Source organism: Cynoglossus semilaevis, chromosome 5, assembly GCF_000523025.1.
Source record: "Cynoglossus semilaevis isolate Cse_v1.0 chromosome 5, Cse_v1.0, whole genome shotgun sequence".
In the NCBI taxonomy this organism is placed as follows: domain Eukaryota; kingdom Metazoa; phylum Chordata; class Actinopteri; order Pleuronectiformes; family Cynoglossidae; genus Cynoglossus; species Cynoglossus semilaevis.
This window is the reverse complement of record NC_024311.1, coordinates 6401485-6425578: the sequence shown is the minus strand read 5'-3', so window position 1 is coordinate 6425578 and position 24094 is coordinate 6401485. Positions and strand designations below refer to the sequence as shown.

Sequence of the window (24094 nt, the reverse complement as noted above, 5' to 3'; positions counted from 1 at the left end):
TGTTAGAAAAACAAGTTTCCAGTTGTATTTGTGAGGTGAAAGATTGACTGTTAAGAAATCGATGTATTTTTACACATCTATTGAGAGAACATGTATGAACATCAGTCACAAAACATCCATCTGAGCTCCTGTTGTTGCAGTTGGTCCATAGCAACATACAAATAAGCATCAGCTTGATTGATGCAATACTGACTTTTTCATTATGAGGAAACCTTTCACAGCCAGGCCGTGGTTTTCAATCATGATTGACAGTTTTATTTTTATAGTTGTCTTTTGTTTCTTTTAAGATATGGGAGTGAAATATGTCATCCAACAGCTGTGTTATTTGTTAAGATATTGTGGAGAACTGATATCCTGAGGACACAATACTTCCCCTAATGCCCCGTGTATGATCATTTTGGTTTCCTGTAGGAAGAGTTATCACCAACGTAGTGTTCATTTACACAAAGAATGATGCACTGATGTAAACAGATCATTACTACATATATATATTTTGCTGCTGAATAGTTGTCAGAGTCGCTGGAGCCGTAGTGAATCTTAGCAGTCAAAATGCAAGCACAAGAAAACACGCTGATCAGTTGGCCTGTCAATCATAGGGCCACATATAGAAGAAGACAACCATTCACACTCTCACTTATACCTGTTATGAATCAATCATGTCAAATTAGCTCTATCATCCATGTTTTTAGAAAACAGAGAACCTGGAGAAAACAATACAATGGAGAAGGAGAACATTAGCTGCAGTAGCAGCAAGAGTCAAACTCAAATAAGGTGGTGGGCCACTGCTGCGACCTTCATTTGAGTCGAGGCCTACATTAGTTTTCTATCTTCAATACAAAACAACAAACAAACTAAAAAATAAAAATACCAGACATTTTACAAAAAAAAAGGAAAAAGTTTTTGGTTTAATATAATCCCCTACAAAGAGCAAGTAGATTTTTACCTTTATTCTTCCAACCATAATACAACTTCATAATTATTTTCAAAATTACTACTGTCTTCTATTCAGGAGCCAGGTGTGAGAGGTCTGCAGGCTGGAAGGAGCCTCCAGGCCTGTAGTTTGACTCCACCGTTCTAGGGAGTGAGCAGTAAGCAGTCTTTATTTTGCACCGAGTGACCTGCATTAAAGTATTTCACTGATTAAATACACATTAAAGACGCCCTCCCCACTCCCATTATCACATGGGATAATCATATCATAAATAATAACAACAGCGATTGATTTGACTGACGATTGAGTCGTCAACATGTCTGCTGCTGCATGACCATAGGAAGGTCAGACATCAGGCTGGACATCTGGATGACGTGTTTGTCCACCTGACATACACATGTAGTCCAGTCTGTCCAGCCAAGATTGTGTCTGGTAAGTGAGCAGTCCTTCGTCTCACACTGCCCCCGGGCACTTGATCATTTTCCCTCCCCTGAGCAGGCTGCTGCTACACTTCTAAGGTGTCTGTTAATTAATTAATAAAATGGATCTGAACACCTGTGCGAGCATCATTAGTGGCGCTCTAAAAGTGATGAAACAGTTGCAAATTACACATTATGTCGTACCGTGCTGTGAATTAGCCTTTGAAGTATGATCGCCCTTCGCTAGAAAAGTTGGTGGCCTCTCTAAAAATGCAATAAAACTCAAATTGGTGATTTGACAATGACTGTGAGCCCTCGGATAAAAGGCTCTTGAAAGAACTACTTGATATGCTAATAGTTGCTTTCTTTCAAATGTTTGTATTTGACAATTTTTGCTTTGTAAAAGCAAATCATTGCTAATAAACAGTAAACAGTTGAGTTTTGTTTGTTACTGCAGGCAGGACAGATGAGCAAAAATGCACATTTAACACAGAATGAGACCAAACAATATAATAGTGAACGTTGGACCAGCTGGAAATGTAAGCCTCGGGTTTGTATGCATGGTTATGTGAAAAAGGTCTTAGACAAATTGAACGTTCCAAGGTTGTTTCTTTCTGTATCCTCCGTTTACTTTTAAACACTTCTGATGCCACTTTCCATTGAACATTTCTTTGTCAGCCTTGCAGCAGGTTGCGACCTGTTTCTGAGCCTTGTCCTTGGTCCATTTTGTTACCTTTTTTTTTCAATTTTGGAAAGAAAACAATATTTTGCAAAGCCTTCATACTTTAAATAGGTTTTAACTTTGGTTAATATTAGATTTATACGTATTTATAAGTTTTTAGAGAGGTGAATATGTTCAAATAAAATCTAAAATGGAAGGTGTAACAACACTGCTCAGCATTTACACATAATGATGTAATAATGTCAATGACATTATGTTATTAGTAATATTATGATTAAATTCATATTTTTTTCTTAGAGTTCCACATTCTTTCTCAGCCTTCACCATCCTTTGTAGATATATATATTTTTTTAGAGTGAACATACAGTAGGAGGGTTTTATCTTTATATTAAAACAAAATGCACTATTTTCATCAAATGCACCTAACCGTTACTATTGGAGGCTTTTCATTAAAATTTAAAATATCTTTTTTAACAGCCTGTAACTGTTTCTTCTGAATCCTCTGTGCTTTGATATCTTTAAAAAGGACTTTTGACTTAGGGTTTGAAGGCTGCAGAAACAAAGTGGTTTTCTGTGTGTGTCAGTCTTTGAGGTAAAACCGGGATACATTCAGTAAAAAAAACATTGACATCCAAATGACCTTTCTCTGCCAAACATTCTTTTAACTGAGTGAACTTTTTAACAGATGAACCTTCAAAGTTCATCAGCTCAACCATCAGGGGTGACCTTGAATGAAACGTCAATGGATTTTGTTAAGTTTAAAACATAAGTTGTGAGTTAAAGGCTAGCTATTGAACCATTTCTATCAACCTGTCATCAATGCAGTCTTACATCCTCAGTGAAAATCTCGGTAAACAGTTTCACCCAAAAAAAAAAAAAAAACCTTGGCTGTCTTCCATTATGTGAGCTTAAAAAGGTATGAATCTTCCCTTGATGATACTCACAAGGCAAATGGCTGCAGATAAGGGTCATTGAGTGATAAAAGCACACAAGACAACAAGTAAAACCTGAGGATAGCGTTAATGGAGGCGGCTTATCCAGCAGTGCATGACATATTAAGAGTAATAGCAGATAAGGAGATTGGACCTGGACTCGACTGGAAAATCATTTATAGTTTGTCGATAAGAATGAAAGGACATTAGCCACACTTTTTTATTTTTTTTATTGAAAGCAACCACAAACACTGATACACACACTCCAAAAAAAAAAAACGTAACCTTGAGATCCACACTGCAAACTTATGCTTGAATTATGACATTTATTTTGGCAGAAATCTCAATTACATTCCACATTTTAATTGACAAGTAAAGACTCCATGGGCTCTCACTCACTCTTTGGAGTTAGTGAATTGACTGATGCATTTAATGATGTTTGAAGATTTGAGAATTTGCACCAACTAATACCCACAACATTTAGTGTACTGCACTTCAGGGAAGAAAGATACAGCAAATATTCCATCCATGAAATAATGAATCAACAGAACAGACTTATCTGAGCCTTTGTTAAAAGAATCAGAAATAGCTTTCAAATACCTTAGTGATCTATTTATCATCAATTTGAAAACTGGGTTAGGGTTCTCAAATAACAACAATATGTTATGAGTTTAATAATCCTTTACACTGTGCTTGTAACCAGATTCATTACATAAGCTACAAGTTAATCAGCCACCACTTGATCATTTCATGCTTTTCACATGAGCTAAGAAGTCTAGACTCACATTACATCTGCTGTTACCGAACACGCTGTCGTTTCATGTGCTCGACTTCCATAACCTGCCCTAAAATAATCTCAATTCTGGAAACAGAGACGCTGTGCAGAAGCTCCCTTTTCACTTACAGGCTATAGGGCGGCATTATAGGCAGAGTGCACAACTGGAGTCTCAGTATGAGCCTCGGTCACTTGCTGCTTTAACAAGTGTTCCCTTGTTGCTTTTCTCATTTTCTAGTAAACACTGGCACAGCTGAACCCAACATTGTATTTTAAATAGGGATTAATCATGAATGTTGTTTTGTTCTGCCTTTTTATTTTCTAGCCTCCGCTGTGGCTTCCTCACAAACTGCAGCACTGTTGAGCTGGCAAACACTGCATAGACTTTAATGGCTCGGCACATGGAGGGGAACAGTTTTAAATTCCTGGGCTGTAAAATGGTCTTACGTTGAAATTCATTTTTCCAGGCTTTAACTATACCCCCCCCCCCCCCCCCCTTTTTTTTTTTTTTTTAGATTTCCTCAACATGTGTGTAATTGCTGTTAAAGGCTTTGGCTATGGCTTTTGAAGCACATGAATCTCTGAGCAGATGAGTGCATTAAAAAAAATCCCTGTTCCATATTTCTCACTCAGTGCTCATAAAGAATGAAATGGAGCTATTATTGCTAAACCATATCAGTTATCATTCTACTGTTCATCATGGCTCATCTACATTAGGTAAATGCTAAAAGAATTATAACGCTTACTATACAGAAATACTCAGAGACAAAGTACATACATTAAAAGACAGGTTTTGTAAATGTACGTGGTAGTGAGGTACTGTCAAGGTTGACTCCACCTAGTGTCTGGTCCTTCTCACGGATCGCTGAGTGTTTTGCAGGAATCTAGTCAAAATCAATGCACACGGTGAAGATGGTGTTGACAATGCTGTGTCTCTGAGGAGAGAAGGATGATAAAGAAGGAGCCGGATGAGTGGGTCTTACTACAACAGTTTGGAGGATTGATCATTGCTGACATGTGACTGACACTTCTTTGTGAGTCAGACGGCGGTCATGTGGGTAAAACATCCTCACATAGAGTCGTGACTGCGTGTTTAGCAGAGCTCCTTGCCCCCCGTCGTTGTCATATTATGTGGAACTGCCAGCTGTGTAATGCATGTGCGTCATCCTGTCTCTTTTCTGATCATTTCTCAACAGCACTGTCTGTGGTTTTTGAGTATTGTGCACAATCAGTGCAGCTGTGTTGACGTTATAGCTGTGATTAAAGATTCTAAAGATTCTTTTAATATGTTCCAAAAAAAAAAAAAAAACGTATGCAATTACTGTAATCTACGATATACTGTGCTTTGTTTCCCAGCAGGGATGCTACACTCTCTATTTTGTTGTTTCTCTCTTTCCTCTGCAGATAAATAGTCTGCCTGTGGATATGCAATGTGAAATATAACCTGTAGCTTCGAGTAATACAACACGACTTGCTCAATGTTGACAGGCACAGATAAAGACGTAAACATTGTTTACCCAAACAAATATGCATGTTGTAAATCAGCCACCATTTTCAGGTTTCTGCTGTTTCTAAATCTTTGTTGATTTTTGGTGGATTAAATTTGAAGAAAAAAAAAACAAAAAAAAAAAAATATGACTTCAGCTTGTCAACCTAAACTAATTGATTACGGATGTTTGTCTTTTAAATTGCACTTTCAATCACACCTCTCTTTTTGCCCTAATATATAGTACACTGTTTACAGTGATGCATGCACTCCTACATGGTAGAGGTACGTAATGCATTGAGTGATCAGTCAGTAACAAGTTTGTTGACACCTGACAGAAGACAAGCCACTGATGGACTTCCTAGTAATAAAGCACATATTTCAGACTCACTGGTCAAATCTGGTGAGCAACATACAATATTTGTAACTTGAATACATAATAATCAACTGCAGAAACATTGATTGATACATTATGGAAGAGTTACAAACAGCCCTTCAAGGGCTACCATACTACTGATGTGGCCCCCGCGGGGGGAGGATTGTGACGCGACCTGCCTTTATTAAATAAAGGCAAGACTCATACTGTATTTCCGTTTTACATACTGCAAAAATATGTTAATGCAGCTCGTACCTTGGGGAGTCCTATACTTCTTCATTGTTGCTGAGTTTAGGTGTGTGTCTAGAGCAGGCAGTTCATCAATTCTGCACATCATCAATAGAAAAGTCAAACCATATATTTCCTAATACAGGAGCACGTGCTCTTGGAAAGTGACTTCCTCACTAATGTAATGACTTCCTCCCACTTTGCTGCTTGCCAAAATAAGTAAATAGATGCTGTGTGTGTTTTATAAAAATGAAATACAGGAGTGTGTATATTGGAGTATACAGTATTCAGTGTGGCTTTTTTTTTTTCTCCATGAAATTCTGTACTTTTTGGCCTGTTCAATTGAACAGAATAACCTGAATTCCGGGAGCAAGGACACCAGGACACAGCCCTGTTGCAGACACAGTGATGTCAGACAACAATAAACAACATGACAGTATTGGCCAAAATATGTTCAATGTTTGGGTTTAATTTCCGCATGGACTTCACATTGCTGTTTGATGAAAATCAAAATGAGCAGTTAATATTTTTAATTACATCCCACTGACAGAGAAATTAATAAGTTCTGTGCTCCTGAGAGAACAGCACATTCACGTGCCCCGATGTCATGCATATCGACAGTGAGTGATAATTAATATGTCGTTAAAATTTCAAGGACTCTTGGGATTGGTTATCTGACAACGCACTCGAGCATTACATTTTCACATACAACATAAGGAAGCACAAGAGCTCCACACTCGTGAGCACTTCTACCAAAGAAGAGTTGTCATAAATTAGGATGAATAGCTTAACAAATGTCATTAATGAAGTTGCGCCAAATGTGTTCGAATAGATAGGTCTGTTTTATTCTCTTTCATTTACAGTAGCCTGGAAAAAGCAGAGTTCCATCACCGGATAATTAGAAATGTTACAGTTTGAGAGCCAAGATTTTGCCAGTAGTTTCAACAGTGAGACATCATATGCAGCTGTTGTGTATATGCAGATTTACATTTACATGATAAACAAAGTTTCCCTGCTAAGCTGTAAGAGATGAAAAGAATCGAGTCTTGAGGCCATGCAGGAGAAAATATTTATCATATTCATTTAAAGTAGATTAACATGGGATTTTTGCAATAATGAAACAGGCAGAAAAATGTCACACATTGTTCATTTTATACACATTTGTTCACAGAAAAAGAATAAAAAAGTTTCTGTTTGTTTTAGATGAAAAGCCGCAAGTGTCCATAGCAGTGTTTGTATTGCTGCTGTATGTCTTAACAACAGTCACTGAAAAGGAACCACTGGGAACACTAGGTGTTTCTGGGTGTCCTGTAAAAATATAATGCAATAGTTATTGAATGTGCACTCTTAGCTCTCAGCTCAAAGTCTTCCAGTGCAACACAAGGACGTTTGAGTCTCTCTCTCTCACTCTCTCTCTCAATAGCTTACTTATTTGTTAAATAAAATAAATATTGTTTCCAGGTCCAGCAATAAAAATATTCCTTAGTTATCAAACATCACCAGAATATATTTGTTTGTTTCCTTAATGACGCATGAATAATCTATTTAGTGAATGTGTGTCCATCACATTCTGTTTTAATGTGCCCTCAACTTACCCCCAGGGTCACTCTGAGGAGCTTTTGATTAACATAAACAAACATAAACCACGGAGAAGAATGAAAAAGAAACCAGGTGAAGTGAAGCTAACACACAGTGACTTGCCTTTAATCCTGAAGGTCATGAAGCATCTGAAGACTGACAGCAACCAAAATAAAGAAAGGTTTTGACTTTGACAATTACATGAAGAGACACCAAAGCCCAGGGGGAGGAAGGAAAGGATCAGAGAGGGTGAGGGTCAGAGCTTAAACCGTTGTTCTCTGCAGCAAACTACAAAATGCTCAAAGTGTGAGCCACATGGACAAAATAAACAGAGATGTTGAGTGACAAATATCTCCCCACTGTCATAAACAGAAAGCTTCAGCTAATATCTGTCTTACTTCACCATGCATGTCAACCTGAGGCTAAATTTATCACAGATGTCAGCCAAGAATCCTAGCATGGGGCATCAACATGGAGGAAGGCATGACTTTAGCCTTGTACGTAGTTTGATTTGTGCGCACTCTGCCTGGTTGGAATGGTTATGAAATATCACCCAACATCTGTCCAAATGATTAAACTAATAGTTAAAGCATGTAAACTAATAATACTTGAACTAATTTAAATGGCAGTTTTTTAATGACGAATGTTTTTTATTAGTTCAAGCCAATCAAAAGACAACAACATGATGACACTTGAATATAAATGGTGTAATATTTGCCTTTGCATTTTTAAATTAGACGTGCACAGAGAGGTGAAGCCAGAGGTGCATGCTGCATTGTCAGCAAAGCATAGATATGATTGGAAAATCAGTAGCACCCTGACAGGTGAGGGCTGTGTCTATATTTTATGACCCGGCTGAGAATCTTTCAAAATCATTTAAAATATAATAAATAAAAATAAAATAATGATCTTACAAAAATGCAACTGAATATCTCTTAAGTAAGACACAATCTTACATCTGAATATCTTCAATTGAGGAACAGACAGTAGAGTCATTTCAAAGGTTGCTGTGGTAAACACAAAATCCAGGCCAAAGAAATTGTAGAAAAAGAAAAACACAACAGACACAACAGTTACCAAGCAACAAAACAATACAATAACTGAATGTTTTTCTCAAGAAATGCATTTAAAACTGACAACAAAACAAAAACACATTTTGTTACATCCTCAATCAGTTTGTAACCATGGCGTTTTAAAATATCCCAACATATTATCATTTGTCTCTATTCATTGCATTTTTCTTTTGGTTCATAATAAATGTTTCATTTGAAATCATTGGATTCCAGTCCGTGAAATTTTATATCAATTACACAGTGAACATTTGCTACAGGACTTGACTTTACAAATACTGACAGGTGTTGATAAAGTTCTGGATCTTCTGCTGCCATGTTGGGTTTTTCTTCAGGTCACTGGTCCATTAAGTGAACAGACATGACACTGGAGAACTGGAGGAGCAGTTTTTTGTTGTTTTTTTCTTGGGGAGGGGATGAGTGCTGATCTCCCTGAAGGGCCTGGTACTTGTTAGGCATGACTGATGCTGCTCCTGCTCTGCCTACTCTCACAGTGACATCAAATCCTTTGCCAACACCAGACCAACCAGAAACACAAAGAATGTCACTCCCCAACTGCTTTCTTTTCCTCTACTTTGGCTCAAGTGTTGACTTGAACTTTGTATTGGTTTAGGAACCAGCATCAACGAAGCCACGGATGTTGCTAGTTTATTTTGTGGTTTTGTGGTTTTTTTCTGCTTAATTTGTACACTCTATGAATTCACCCTGTACTGACAGTTGGATCAACTTGTATTGTTGTTGGCCCCAAAGCTCCCCACCACCAGCACCACCACTCCACCCCCTTGTTTTTGGGAAACTTGACGAATGGTCACTCTTTCAGTCTTGGCTGTCACCTCTGTAAGGAGAGAAGGACATTCATTTTTTTGTGTGTCAATCAATGTTTGTCTATCAGCTTTGATAGATTTTTTTTCCTGTGAGCAGAGTCTTCTCCTTGTGCTGTGCTCTCATCCTGCCCACGACCTTTTCACAGGTTTCCTGCCAGGGTTTTTTTTATTCTCTCTTCTGCCTTGACTCTCAATTTTCATCACAGCACACTTGAACAGCCCTTATAGGGGTTGATAGATTCAGGAGAGGCAAGGTAGAAAGTTACTCTTATATCCTTTTCTCAAGACCAAATACTGATATATATATATTTTTTTTTAATGACACAAAATGAAAACAAAAATATTATTAAATACAACACATATAAATATAAAAAAAATTGTAACATTTTGAGGGAGATCTGTTTGCGTTTCATCTGTGCTTAAATGGGCATTTTACAGATGAATGTGCTTCTGTGACATTCATTTGATTAAGTAACATTTAATTTGTAAGTTTAAATAGGCAATCGAGATTGTTAAAAAAAAAATTCTCACCTCAAATTCATGGCCCCAGACCTCTCAGCATTCAGAGAGTTTGACCTTTGGACGAGCACATCTGGGGCTCCTAAATAATGGACCTTTGACTATACAGGGCCAAGACTTTAATTATTCCATGGACAGTTGAGAAGGCATCCCTAAACTCTGGGTCTGACGTCTCACTTAATTTACTTTGTTTGATTTACTTGTGCAGATTGTGATGCAAAAATTAGCCCAGTTCAAAAAAAAAGTTTGTTTAGAACATTTGAGAAGGAAAAAGCCCTGCTGTTGAGTGGCAGCAAATGTATGAGAGCAACAATCCCAACAGTGCTTGTTATAATATGTTGGGCAATTATCTTAAAATGACCGCCTTCGGTGGAACACTGTATGAGCAGTGAGTAACGATGTGTACATGACAACGTATGAGTTCCTGAACAGCAGAAAATGATCTGGGTGATTTAACAAAGGCAGCCACTGTATAAGAACAACGTAACGTGCAACAGAAAAATAAGAAGAATGTTCAAAGAACACAGCATGGTGTGAAATTCTCTTGAACAAGTCAGTGTAGCATGTACGGTAAAGATTGAGTGAATGTAATCTTTGCATTTAAAACTAAGTCTAACTGATCCTGTCATCTGTTCAATTAAAACACCCACAATGCTCATTTCCTTCCCCATTGTTATGGTAATGGCCTCAAACTTAGCATTTTAATCAGTGTTAGGCTGAAAGACAAGAACCATTTGTATGACATCAATATTCATAGGCACGTGGGGCTGCTGTTGAATATTTGAAAATCAGATGATGAAATCATTCTAAGCCATCCCATGCCTTGGATAAAATGACCTCCCTTCACTGCAGTCATTGTGTTTCAGTACTTTTTAGTCTACAGTGTGAGCTTAGTCAGCAGGGTACATAATGGACATGTTTTCAGGTGCTAAAGCAGAGGCATAGACTGTACTGTAACAGGCAGCGCAGCAACAAACACTGATAAACATTTTTGCTAAATTAGCACAATATTTACACAGGGATTATTTAATTACGAGGTCAAGGCTCAGCCTTGATGGAATAGGTTGTAACTGCAGGTGTATTGTAAACTTCACTGTACATTGTTTTTGAATCACCTGCAAGTTTTCGCTAGGGTAATATAAAAATACACACACACAAAATTGTGTTTTTATTTACAGGTTAATAAAAATGTACATGGCCTAAATTGCCTATATTTTCAAACACCTTGTGCATCTATTGTATTCATCTATAATCCATCACCAGGGGAGGGGAGAGGAGGGTAGAGAAGGGAAGGGTGTTATATCAAAATGGTAATATGTATCTCCTCTATGGTTTGAAACAAATAATTTCACATGCTGGCTGTTGGATGGTAATCAGCCGTGTGGTGATGTGTGTTTCTCTCTGTCGCTGATCCCTCTGCATATTAAAAACATTGATTGTAGAAAAGCCTGATTTTCTTCTCTGTTACTGTAAATAGCCTCATTCCAGTATCTAAGCAATTAGCACCCAACCACGGCAGAAGCGTGATGGCACTGTTTTATAACGGCATGTGTCAAACTGTAGCTGCATAATTATATGAGGAGAACATTAAAATGAATTGACATTTATCTGTTGAGCACAACCACAGATGCCCATATTCCTTCTTATTACTCTGGGTTTCGACCTCTATTAACTGTCTGCATTATACTCTTTTTTCCTTTTCTCTTTAGAAAAAATCTAAAGAAGGATAAGTCTCGTAATACTTTACAGGTGGTCCTCGACTTTGGTCGGACTTCCATTTCTACAATGCAACTTAATTAGATTTTCGCCATAAGTCGGGACTCTCATACTGTAGATAAGTGCCAATGTCTCTCACCTACGCTAACACAGTGGCAACATCAAAATCTATGACATAAAAACATCACAAGAGTCAGATTTATGTGAATGTAGTGCAATCCAATGTATGGCGTACAACTGGCGACTGTAAACCAAGCCGTCTCCTGCGTATAGTGCCATGCGTTGCCATATTCTTTTGCTCTGCTCGACAAACTACCTGGTGAGTTTCAACGCCATATGATGGAATGAGACTTGGAATCTCAATAAATTTATGGTAAATGGTAACGTAACCATGAAACATGATAAAGTGAGGCCAATGTTTATTTCCATCTTATATTTAAAGCATTCAAAGCCTTAATTGTTTGTATTTCTACCTTTCTGTTATTTGATGACTCTCTGGTAGACACCAAATGTCTCACTTGTAAATATTGGGATGTCTGCATTTTGATATCCTGTGCATGAATGATGGCCTTAGTCTCTGAGAATTTGCATTTCAACAGTGTGGATGTGATGTACAGCAGTTTACACGTCTAAATCAAGGCTGTCCTTCTGACCTGAATACCTCCGTCAGCCGGCCGTCTGCCGTTTGTCATCGCACTCCTCACACAGGACCTTGTCAGCACTTTAATCAGACCATGCGGCGGTGATGACTTTTTTGTAGGCACTCTTTAAAATGCTGCAAACTTGCAGTTTCACTGCTGAAGAGAACAAGTGTGTGTAGTAAATCACGGTAGAGCAGTGTCTTGAGGAAAGAGCTGCAGTACAGGAGTCACAGACAGGGCTTAAGATGACTACACAAGTGTTATGTATATTTGTTTTTGCTAAACCAACAAGTGATTTCCATAGAACTTTGCATTATTCAGGCACATCGTGATACAATAGTCACTTTAGTGTTAAGACAGGTGACTTTAAAACCTTTGGCGAAGAAAGACATGAAAAAAAGGCTTTAAGCTATTGCATTAGTTTATTCCGTGTAATGTTTCAACAGGTCTCATATGACAAAGTACACACAATGCTTACAAAGGTGAAGTGACTCTACCCAATATTGGATGGTTCTGCTTTTAACTTGTCATTTTCTATGATGTTAAAAACAATAAAGCATTTAAATCAGACAGAGGCGGAGGCTACGCAGTGTCACAGTAGATCTGAACTAAAGAAAACTATCAATAATATATAAGAAAAGTGGAAAGATATTCAGAGACTGTGGTGCTTCTTCTCGTTAAGAGTTATAAGAGAGAAATAAAAAAAGGGGGAAAAAAAACTTAACTTTCAGTTGTTAAAGTCCAACTGGGACAGACAGATTCATAATATCTAATGAGTGAAGAATTGAAATCCTTCTCCTCTAAGTACTGTATCCTAGTTGTGATGATACAACAAAGGGTGTTTTAATTGCATCTAGAGACTCCTGTAAGAAGATGAATGTTTGGGGGCAGCCTGTGGTCAGTGGTTTGAGGCTTGTGATTGGAGAAATGTTTGTTCAAATCCCAGCCATGGCAAACACCGAAAACTGCCCCGCTCCTTTGGTGCAGTTAAGTGCTGCCCACTGCTCCTGTGTGTCTAATGTAAATCACTGACATTTTAGAGTGTTTCAAAAAGTAATTTTCTTTATGGGAATAATAAAGTTTTGAAAAGGAGAAATACAGCCTAAAGCTAAAATAATAGACTAAAGAACTTCCTGGGGGGTTGGCTGCTCCAGACATTACAGAGAAATAGCCCCAGTTTTGCAGTGAATGTTGATTTGCTTTTATATTTTTAAAAACGTGGATATCGGCGTTTAATCCCACTGGCTTCTGGTTCTTAGCTTTGCCAATCCTGTAATTACGGCAACTACTTCTCATGTTGTCATTGTTTTTACGGGGAGATTTACTGAACCACAGCTGTGGGTACCATTAAATAAACCATATTTTTCTTTCTATTTTGAAGTGATTTTCCTTCATTTTCATATTATGTGTATTTAGTTGTCAAGTGTCCAAAACAACATAGTTCACAGCCAAATATAGAACCAACCATTGTCCTTTTTTTTTTTTTTTGCTGTAAAATCAGCTTCAGTTAACTCTTTGGTACAGACTTTGCTCAAAAATCATGAGCACAGCTGCTTGAATTTCACCGTGACAATCACAGATGTGTTCATGATGAGAAACGGGAATCATGGACTATAAGGCGTCACCGTCGGTGAACGTGCAGCTGAGGCTGTCCTATCTGCATTGGTCTCGTTGAGAACAGATTTACATCTTCTTGCATGTTTCATCAAGTCATTCCTAAGTGCAGCCAGCAGGTGTGAAACTAGAACAGTGCGGCAGGCGCAGGTGCTACAGTATACCAGGAGAGCAGTCATTAATCTGATGAAAAACTTTGATGGGAGATTTTATTAAAGAGTCAGTGAGGTGGCAAATCACCCAGCAATGAAAGCCAGAGAGGCACAGTTCAACTTAGTCCAAAGACGAGCTCTGTAACTCTCAGCTCTACTCAAACGACACAATGGATTTAAATAGTCTTGGCTACGTCCTGTTCACGATGTAGCTGCCAGTGGGTTTTTTCCTCATCCAGATGGGGTTGGTGCAACAGCAGGGCAGTTAGCCACTAATTGAGCCTCATCTGTCATCCATTTCCAAATCCTGAATATCTACCGTTGCCTCTCATACCTTTCCTTGTTGCCAATGTTCAACTTCTACACCAGAAGTCACATTACAACAAACAAGGCATTTAAAGTAATAAATGACAAGGAGAAAGTGTTTTAGGAGAAACTACACACATAATGAAAGTTGGAAAACAAAACCAATGGTGGAATATTGTCTGAAAGATGTGCTTCACATATTAAAAATCAAGAACCAAAAAGGGTTTATTTGTCACATGACACTGAGGACAGCCAATGACAGTTAAAAGAAATTCTGACGGTCCCTGGTTGTACAAAAGGCAGATAGAAGAATAAAAAAATACAATAAAAAACTATATACAATACCAATGTACGTAAAGCAAAAATATACCACCACCAAAAGCCCTTTTTTTATCATCGTATAGCATGTGTTAGTGGTGGTGTGGAAAGAAACTCAAGACTCAACACGTGTATGACTGCAGATTAGCCAAACAAACACTCATGTGTGTTACATGGTTCAGTGTCTTATCACTCACTACTGCTTTGCACTAACCTCTTATTTTGTTTAAGTGAAATAAGTACCAAATACTTCAGTAATACTTTCAGTTTCAGTAACACACAAATTATTCTTTCATGACCAAATAATTCACTTTACCATGCATTTGTTTAGTGATAACAACCCCCCCAATAACAACCGTTATAGGAGGCGGAGATAGCCACTGAGAACTCATTTGATGTGGTAGTAGTAGATGAGAATCATGAAGAGCCAATCATAACAACTTGAAGTCAGTTATTAGTTGTCAAAGTAGTTATTTCCTGTCACACACCCACACACTCGCTGTACTCATTACTCTTGGTGTGTATTTACAACATGGCTGACCTGTGGATCTCAGTCTATCTTATTCAACCTACGCAGAAATAAAAGTAAATTTAAAGGACATGTTTTTTCAAGATTTCTCTGAGCTGTACTTATTTACAAAAAATCGAAATGAGAATCTATTTCCTTTCACGAAGCTTTACTGTGAATAAGTAATTATTGTGTGGCAGGACGGGCAGGTGGAATATCTGATGAGTTTTGTCGCCAAGCCTCAGTGGCAGTTTAACTGTTTAAATATATTTTTGGGAACAATCCTGGGAACAAGACTTTTCAATTCCCAAGTTTTAAGACCCAATGAGTTAAATGGCTTTGTTTGTCTCCTTTTGTTGTTGTTGTTAATGGAAAGACAGGTTGCCAGAATCTGTGATCATACAGAAGTCACTCTGCCGTTCTATCACTCCCAGAACAACAGTAAACAGTAAAATGTGTCCAATTTTTTCTTTTTTTTCTTTTTTTTTGCATTTACTAAAAATGGACACAAAATGTTAAAACGTTAAAACCATCCAACAGTCCTCCAGCTGCAGGGAAACAGAAGCCACGGTAGCAGAACTGCATTCACTGCACCGAAATGCTAGAAATAATTGAAGCTGTCAGCCATCAGATGTTCTGTGGTCGGACAGAGAGACACAACAGAGAGAGCAGAGTGAATTATCTGATGAGCTCAACCTGAGCAGAAAATAGAAAAATACAGAGAGGGTTCACTTTGTCATAACGGTTAAAACAAAGGGATTTGTCAAAGTGGAGCAGGTTTTCTGGGTTTGTCAAGACAACATTTTACCATTACTGGCTAAAAGGCTTTTGGCTGATTTATGTTTCAGCAGCTTGGGTTGCTTGATTATTTATGAGGGTTGAGATTTAACACTTGTGTTTTTCTTTGTTTTTTAACTTGAATTTTTATTTTGGCTTCATTAGTTACATCTTTAACAAAAAAAAAAAAGAAAACGAAAAAATCTCTGCTGGACAAGTCTATTATTGGGGTACCAGGTTGTCATAAATACCACTGTACAATAACCATGACAATTGTAAAATGTATTAATTATTATATCAATAATCTATTGTCACTTTAAGTAGTAGTATAGTAGTATTTGGAGTACATTTATCTATGTACATGCAGTGTGGTAAGTAGCGAAGGTCCAAGGATATAAATAAAGCAAAGAATACTACAATGAAACCATTAAGAAATGGTACTAATTGTACTAATAATGGAAACACTAATTGTTTCCACTAAATAATTAAGGGAGTTAAGTGTCAGTGCAGTGTTTATGCAAGGGTTCCGAGACATGACTTGCCTTTTGTGGTTAATGTTGGATTCAGTTCCTGCTAAAGGAATATACAATATAAAATAGGTTGTATATAACTGACAAGCAGGTCAAGAGCTGAGGTCTTATTAATACAGTATTTATTATTCCAGCCTCCAGATATTATAATTACTGTTGCAAGAAATTGAAGATACACTGTCTGGAAAAAAAAGTTTTTTTCACACTTTGTTGCATTTCAAACTTAGGATTTATTTGTTTGTAGCAATATATCCGATATCTGCTAAATGTTTTTCTAACACTCAGGGGAAAGAAATTACTTTATTTTTATTATGCATGCTTGCAATTGTAAATCATATGTGTTGCTTCCTTGCATTTTCCTGCTGTAGTTTTAAATGTTACAGTAGGTAAGATTTAGATAAATCTGCATTGACACAATGTAGTTATTCATGTGTATCTATGTTTACAGATGACAGGTTGGTCTACTGCGGGCGGGTTACACCTGTCTGTACGAGGACTGTTGTAGCTAATGTTAGCTTTGGTGTCTGTTCTCGCAGATCTAAACCGAAGCTCAGTGAGTTTTCCTCAAGTCTAAAAGTTACTCAGATAACACATTTTGTTTACGTTGTGTTACCATTATGTTGTGTGTTGTCAATATGTGGGCAGAAGATTGATCATTCATCATTTCAGCAACAGGAGTATATTAAAAAATAACACGTTTGGATATTAGAGGGGCCTCCACAGATGCTAAGCCCAAAGGGAACCGTTAATTTGTCCTCGAATGAACTGTGGACTGTCTTGTTGCAAATTTTCCAAAAATAGCAGTAGTTAATGCTGTGAGGGAAAAGGAAATTAGGTTACACAACAACCCTTAACATGCCAAGCTCCTCTAATCATTTCTCTTCTCTTTAATTGCTGTGAAAAAAAAGGCTCAGTCATGTCTTTATATTTGTTTTGAACGGATTAAGTTTGGATTGCTATCAATACGAACTAGTCATACTAGTGTGTCATGGCTTGTGTCGGAGAACAGTGTCCCTGTTGCGTGACAACAGATGTGCATGCATCTATGTGCAAAATGAAACCATTATTCCAGAGTGCGGATGCGGTGGACAGTGGCGATAGATTTAACTGTATAATTTATACTCCCTCTGAGCATTACTGTGAAAGTCACACCACCATTGGTTAGCAGGCCTTGTTCTCTGCTCCCCACACCATTAACTTCAAACCACTGACAATGAAAGTTTGTTATTGTTATATGTGATGCTTCGTCACACAACCCAGTTCAATTTGGAGGCAATTATTTTACTTAACACAATGAAAAATGGGGCGGCTTGTAATTAGAGCACACCCAATATGGATTTTCGAGGCCAAGCAGGGGGTAAATTAATATTGGGAATTAAAAAAATATATATACCTTGGTGTCATTAATAAAGTCTCATTATGAAAAAGTATATTAATACTAATACTGCGGTAAAAGGAAAATGGCTTTAATGTGTTTGTTTTTAGATCAGTCCAGAGTTCAACTATTTTTATCCAACCAACGTCAGACTCTGACTGGAAAATAAAGAACAAACAAACAAAAACAAAACAATACAGACACTAATCAATAAAATCTGCAAAGGTCAGTGTCAAGATAGTACAAGGCAGCGGTTCTCAATTTTTTTTTTGCTCTTTATCCCAACCAGGTTGATGTAGGCCCAATTCCCCAAAAGAAAAACCTTCAACAAGCATTCTTATAGAGGCAGCAGAGTTTAACCATGCACAAATGACCAGAACACACATTCCACACATATATGTTACCTGCATTATTTATTAATTTAAATGTCAGCTTTTAATTTTAAAATTTTACGGAAATTAAATGTTTATTTACATGTCTTTATTACGTAAAAGAATACCCGAAACCGACATCACATTGTTTACCTTGCATACTCCCTAGTAGCAGCTAACCAAATCCCAGGGGAGCTCGCACCACAGTTTTGGAATCCCTGGTGTAAGGTGTAGACAAGGTATAGGTATCTGCAGATATGTGAAGTTACCATTGATTAAAGTGCTTACATTTTGATATTAAAGAAAACCAATTTTGTATTTTTGTACTTGCTACATTGTTTTGAAAAAATCATTAGAAATAAACAATGAAATAATGACAGTGAAAAATTAAAGGTTGTTCGAAAATGCTACATGTACAGCGCCATGACTTTGTTCCTACACGGTCATAATTTCCACAGACCAACTATCCATAGGACTGGAAGCCTTGGCTTTTTATTGAGCTATTGCCTGGATATTGGATGGTAGTCTGGTGGTATTTTCTTTATCCCCAGCAGTTCTATTTCACACTGCAGGGTCAGTCTCATATAACACCAGAGAGCAGCAATGATTTTGGGTATAGAGAAATATTTGTCCTCTGTTCAGACCCAATAATTGATGTCTTATCCCCAGTCTTTAAAGTTTAATGAGATTCACAAAGCCAGGGTAGGACGGTGGGATTTGAAATGCCTGATTTTATGATTTTATCAGCTTGACTACTGGTATGTGGCTGCCATTACACCTAAATACCATTTTAAGAAATGGAGGTTGTTGAATACAAACTGGTCTCTACAGTGAAATATGCAGCTGTAACCATTAGTTTATGTTTATTAGTAGATCATAATGGATTGATTTGGCAGAATAATTCAGTATTTCTTTAAGGACTTTGGGATACAGTACATACATGTTTCTAGTCAATGGGCCTTAAATTATGTGCCTCATTCATTTCACGGATACCCAGGGCCTGAATCTATTGGGCGATGAATAATGTGTCAGACAGGGAGGACTCTCCCTCACCCCTTTCTCCCTTGTTGCATGAACCAGCAATAAATTTCCCGCCAGAGCCATATGGTGGCAAGTCATGTGCAGAATTCAGTGTGCCATGTTATTTATTTATTTCCCAGGTGTTGATTTTCTATTAGTGATTTATGTGTTATTGCGTATGATCCGCAGCTGGGGCCTATGTCATAGTGTGTACAGGGATTTTGGAAGATGGCCCAGGCTGAAACTAAGCCATGGTCTCAGCCAGAGTAATAGGCCGGTGTCTGGCGCAATCCATCAGCCTTCACACTTTTATGGTGTTGTTTTGGACCTAAGATGATCAACAGTGTTCACTTGATAAAAATGGAATTAATGCAGTTGGAGGGAAGAAAGTGACAGCAAGTGATTAGGAAGTAATTCAGCCGTGGAAAATGCATATGCTTTGTCTAAGGCTATTGTTCAAACAAAGACAGAGGAGCTCAAGCTAGTGGGTAATTATTTTATTTCTCTTTTATTTTAGGGTTGTTATTTTTTTATTTTTATGTATTTATCTGTTTGTGTGTGTTTAATTGGCATAAAGCCCCGATATCCAAAAAATTGGCACCACAATTTAATATAAACTGCATGCATATTTATCCTCTATAAATTTTATTGCATCATTAAAAGTCAACTTATATAAATTATGTATAAAATTGTTCCTCAGCATTGATGTGAGAGCAGAGAGATGGGAACCGAGATGATCAAAACATCTCTGCTCAGTTCTGCTCAGTTTCTGACTTTGCATTTTAGTCTTTTGACCAATGTGTCTTTTTGTTATAGTTGTGATTTGTCACTGGCTCATTTTTTGTGTCATTGTTGAAATAGCAGTAGACTTTAGCAACACCCGACCTATATGTGAGACTCTGAAATCTGAGCCTTAGCGGTGTAAGTTAATGAAAAGGATTTGAGGGTCTGTTGCATGTTCGTCTCCTATATTCCATCAGCTTTAGTTAATGCCATCCCATCATGGTTATTTCAGTGTACAATGGCTGCTGAAATAGTGGTGCTTATGTATGTCTTCATTCTAAAATTCTGAGGAGCGGATGAACAAATTCCTGCCTTCATAGAAGAGGAATCATCATTTAACATTGTATCCGCTCTGTTACTGCCTTCAGAGTGGAGAAGCTGTGTGGAGCTGAGGCTCTCAAAGCACTCAAGCATTTTAAAATGTAATGGAGAGAATCTCTGCTATCAGGACCCAGGTTTTCAAACAATGTCCTGGAACAAGCTGAAAAAATGGATTGCATTAGGGCATGATGAAGTAGCAGCAGTCAGATGGAGGCAGTGCTTCCATTCCTGTTATGTCCCGTGGTCACAGGTGTTTGCAGTATGTAACCAAGAAAGGGATGAAATGTGCTACTAAACAACAAAAAGGACAACTAAATCTTCAAGTTGACCAAAATGGTACCTTTATCTTTTACCAATTCATAAACAGATCTCCCAGTATGTGATAATAAAAATGGAAAAAAAAATGTCATGTCTTAACTATATATTGTTAACAAAAAATAAACCTCGAGCATTTGATCCTGTTCTATATTAAACTCTTTCCTTTTCTCCACCTTTCTCCTATTTCTGTTTCCTGAAATCCACTGAACATCAGAGTGAATGAGCTGTTCACTGACTTCTGTTACAAACAATTACAATTAAATGATTCGAAGCCTCATCAGAGTAATTCGATTCATGGGCTTTGGGGGAAAATTTGGGACCCTTTGGTTTTTTATTAGAGATGTAACGACATTAAGTCACAATTTTAGACACAACCCAATGGGAGTCGTAGCCGCCATCGAGTCAAGGACGTTGAGTGTTGGTGTTTAGATTTATATCAGATAGACAGGGATACAATTAGAAGTCAACATGCCATAAAGTGAACATGAACCCCATCATTCAGTCCAGTTCCAACCATTTGGGTTGTGTTTTGTTTTTCTAACTGTCTTTTGCTTCGATCTTATCAATGGCACATAAACATACTCATGTCTCTGAAACCCTAAAGCGACAGGCATGCTGCTGCAGTGACATCCACTCCCTCATTTTCTTCAAAGATGATTTGAGAAATGTGCCTTGTAGATTTCTCGGCTCAATAATTGGATCTACCACATTAATATTCAAATGGAAATTTAGGGGCATACCTCTGGTCACATCATCTATAGCTGTAAAACCAGTCTGGCCAAATGGGTTGATTGAAAAAAAAAAAGAAAAGTACTTTTTTTGGTACTCTTTTATGCATCCAGATCCGTGTTAGTAGATATTGTTCTTCCCTATTGCTCTACCCTTTAGTTTTAATGACTGTGCTTTTAATCCAGTTTAAAACACCCTTTTGTCCCAAGGGTGCATATAAAATCTGGATTCTCTCAGCCGTTGGCATGCATTTTAATAGTGAAATCTCACACTATTTCTCAACAGACAAAGCTATGACGGGCTGGAAAAGAAGCTAAAGGAAGTCTTCAGTGAACGAAGCAGCATCTTGCACCAGCTCTCCAAGACATCAAAAGAGTTGGACAACATAAAAGGCAACCTTCAGGTTTGGAAATTCATCATTTTCTATGAAAAATACAACAGTGTTAGAAAGCCAAGTTTGCAGAAAGCTCGGAGCCAAAGGTAATTTTCCTGCTCCTGTTCCCAGCATTCGATGACTGGGAAACTCATGACACTTATCATTTATTTTTCAATCAGTCTGCTGTAAACCAACTCACTGTCGTTAAATATTAATGTGTTAGTGTTGCGTCCAGTTCACTGAGCCCACCAGTTGTAATGCAGGCTGATGTGCCGCTGGAAAAAACAGCTGCTGGGTAAGCAGAACACAGTTTTGGACTCTAGATCAGTGCTTCTCTAGGTAAGCAATCATTTCCAGCCCTAATGTAAAAGGCAATTATGGAGCACTTTCAGAAAAGTGATGATACTTCTGTTTCAGAAATTCAAACATTACATTGAAAATGTATCTTTTAAAAATGAATACCCATCCAATAAGATTAACTACATACTAAAGTATGACAAAAGGATTGGCTTTAGCAACAATAATATAGCACATTGCTGCGACTGTTCTGAAAGTATGTTCCTGATTATCAACACTACGAAGTAAGAATTAACGTGGGAAAAAAATGAAGTGTTTTATTCTAGTTTCATTTCCAATCTCATATGGATTCAGTTCAATCCAGTACCATCGGAGTACTAGTGCACTTTTTGGTTTAGTACAACAATATCTTCTCTTATCCAAGTAAACTGCTTTGAACATCACTACTTTCATTTCTATTTTAGTCATGCCACTTTAAAAAAGCCAGTGTTGTTACAACCAAAGATCTGAAGCCATTAAATTATAGCCACGTTCCCAAAAACCTATTTTTTTCAAAGCCCTTATTGATTAACGGCTCACATTCCTCTCCACCATCTATTCTTCGCTGTGGAGTTTGGGAAATCATTTTTAATTACTTTAAAACAACAATGCAAAAATAAAAGCACCTTCCTGAGATGGAGTGATTTTGCATAAAGACTAAAAAGGGTTTTTCAGGCAACGTTAGTTGAATTATGATGATCTCTGTTGTTGGTGGATGTTGGTTCTGCTCCTGGTGTCAGACATATTCTGTTCCTTCAACTTTGATATAAAGTGGTAATTCGAGCATCTGGTGAAACAGGCATTTCATAGCCATCATTTCCCACTAATGTCTTCAGGTCAGTCTTATTAAGCTTTTAGCAGTGAACTCCACTCACTGGACCTCATGTCAGGGATCGTGGGAGGATAGACAACAATTCCATTGGCTCTGTGTGAGCGATGGTCCTGTCTTCAGTGAATTGTGATGTTTTTAGGTTTTTCTATTGTCAATAGAATACTAAGAAATTGTATATATACATTTCTTATTCATTTAGTGTGTGTGTGTGTGTGAGAGAGAGAGAGAATGGTCACCATCTTCCTTAGGGCAGGTTGTCCATGTGTATCCACCCCAGGCGAGTGAGTTGCAACAGCAGGATGCTGATGGTAGAATTACATTAAAACTGAGAATAGCGAGACGTGAGGCCAATTTTTATATCAGGTTGGAAACATTGCCTGCATAAAACATATTCAAGTGTTATGGGTCAGATTTGATGGAGAAAGCATTTTATGGTTGTAATGAGTCCAATAAAGGAAGTTTGTGTTGCTGTAAATATATTCTTTTAATTCCTCTTGAGTGAAATCCTTTGAAATCTTTCCTACAGAAATAGAAGTTTAACAACAGCAGAGTGGACACATTGAATCCTTTAAAAAACTTTAATTTTCAATATAAATCTTATATCTCTAGTGGTCATCCTACTCTATATCCATGTGTTCCAGGAAGAAGGAAAACAGACAGAAAATAAGTGAGACTCCCAAAACTTTGCAAACATGCAGTTTGTGTATCACTCACTCAGGCATTGGTCATATTTACAGTTCATTCACTCAAAACATAAAACTAAACCCTGGTCCACGTCACAGTCCGTGGGTCATTTGGTATTGGGCTGCAGCGTGCCACAGTGAAATAATTAATAATTTTCTTCATATAAAATATCTTTCTGACTCCCACACCAAAAGAACTCAGTTGGCATTTGTCTGCGTCTCCTCTGTGCCTCCTTTCCATTTCCTCCCTATTACCAACAAACCTGCAGGTGTATATTTGCAAGCAAGTTTATTAAGAAACAAACAAAATGTCAACAATAATTATTGTTTGACGACATACGCAGGCTGCCACAGAGTTAAAGGGTTCAGCGAGGAGGCATTTACAAATGTGAATGGACCAGCCCCATGTCAGTTAAGAAATGAACTATTTTTTATTGAAAATGTATTTATCTCATAGCCAAGTAGTGGAAAAAACAAATACAAATAAATAAATGATAATAAATGTTACTGGTCAGATTATCAAATAAATAGGCAAGCTGTGTCGGGTTGGCCCAAATGGCACAGAAGC

The 24094-nt window shown here is 37.6% G+C and overlaps 1 protein-coding gene across 2 annotated transcripts in view; it reads left to right on the top strand.

Moving 5' to 3' along the window:
• Positions 1 to 24094, top strand: part of luzp2 (leucine zipper protein 2) — a 100458-nt gene that overhangs the window by 27569 nt on the left and 48795 nt on the right. For both annotated transcript variants that reach the window (XM_025055803.1, XM_008310147.3), the window contains exon 2: positions 21585 to 21702. In XM_025055803.1, the coding sequence (XP_024911571.1) occupies positions 21585 to 21702 (118 nt within the window). The remainder of the gene's footprint in view (positions 1 to 21584; positions 21703 to 24094) is intronic.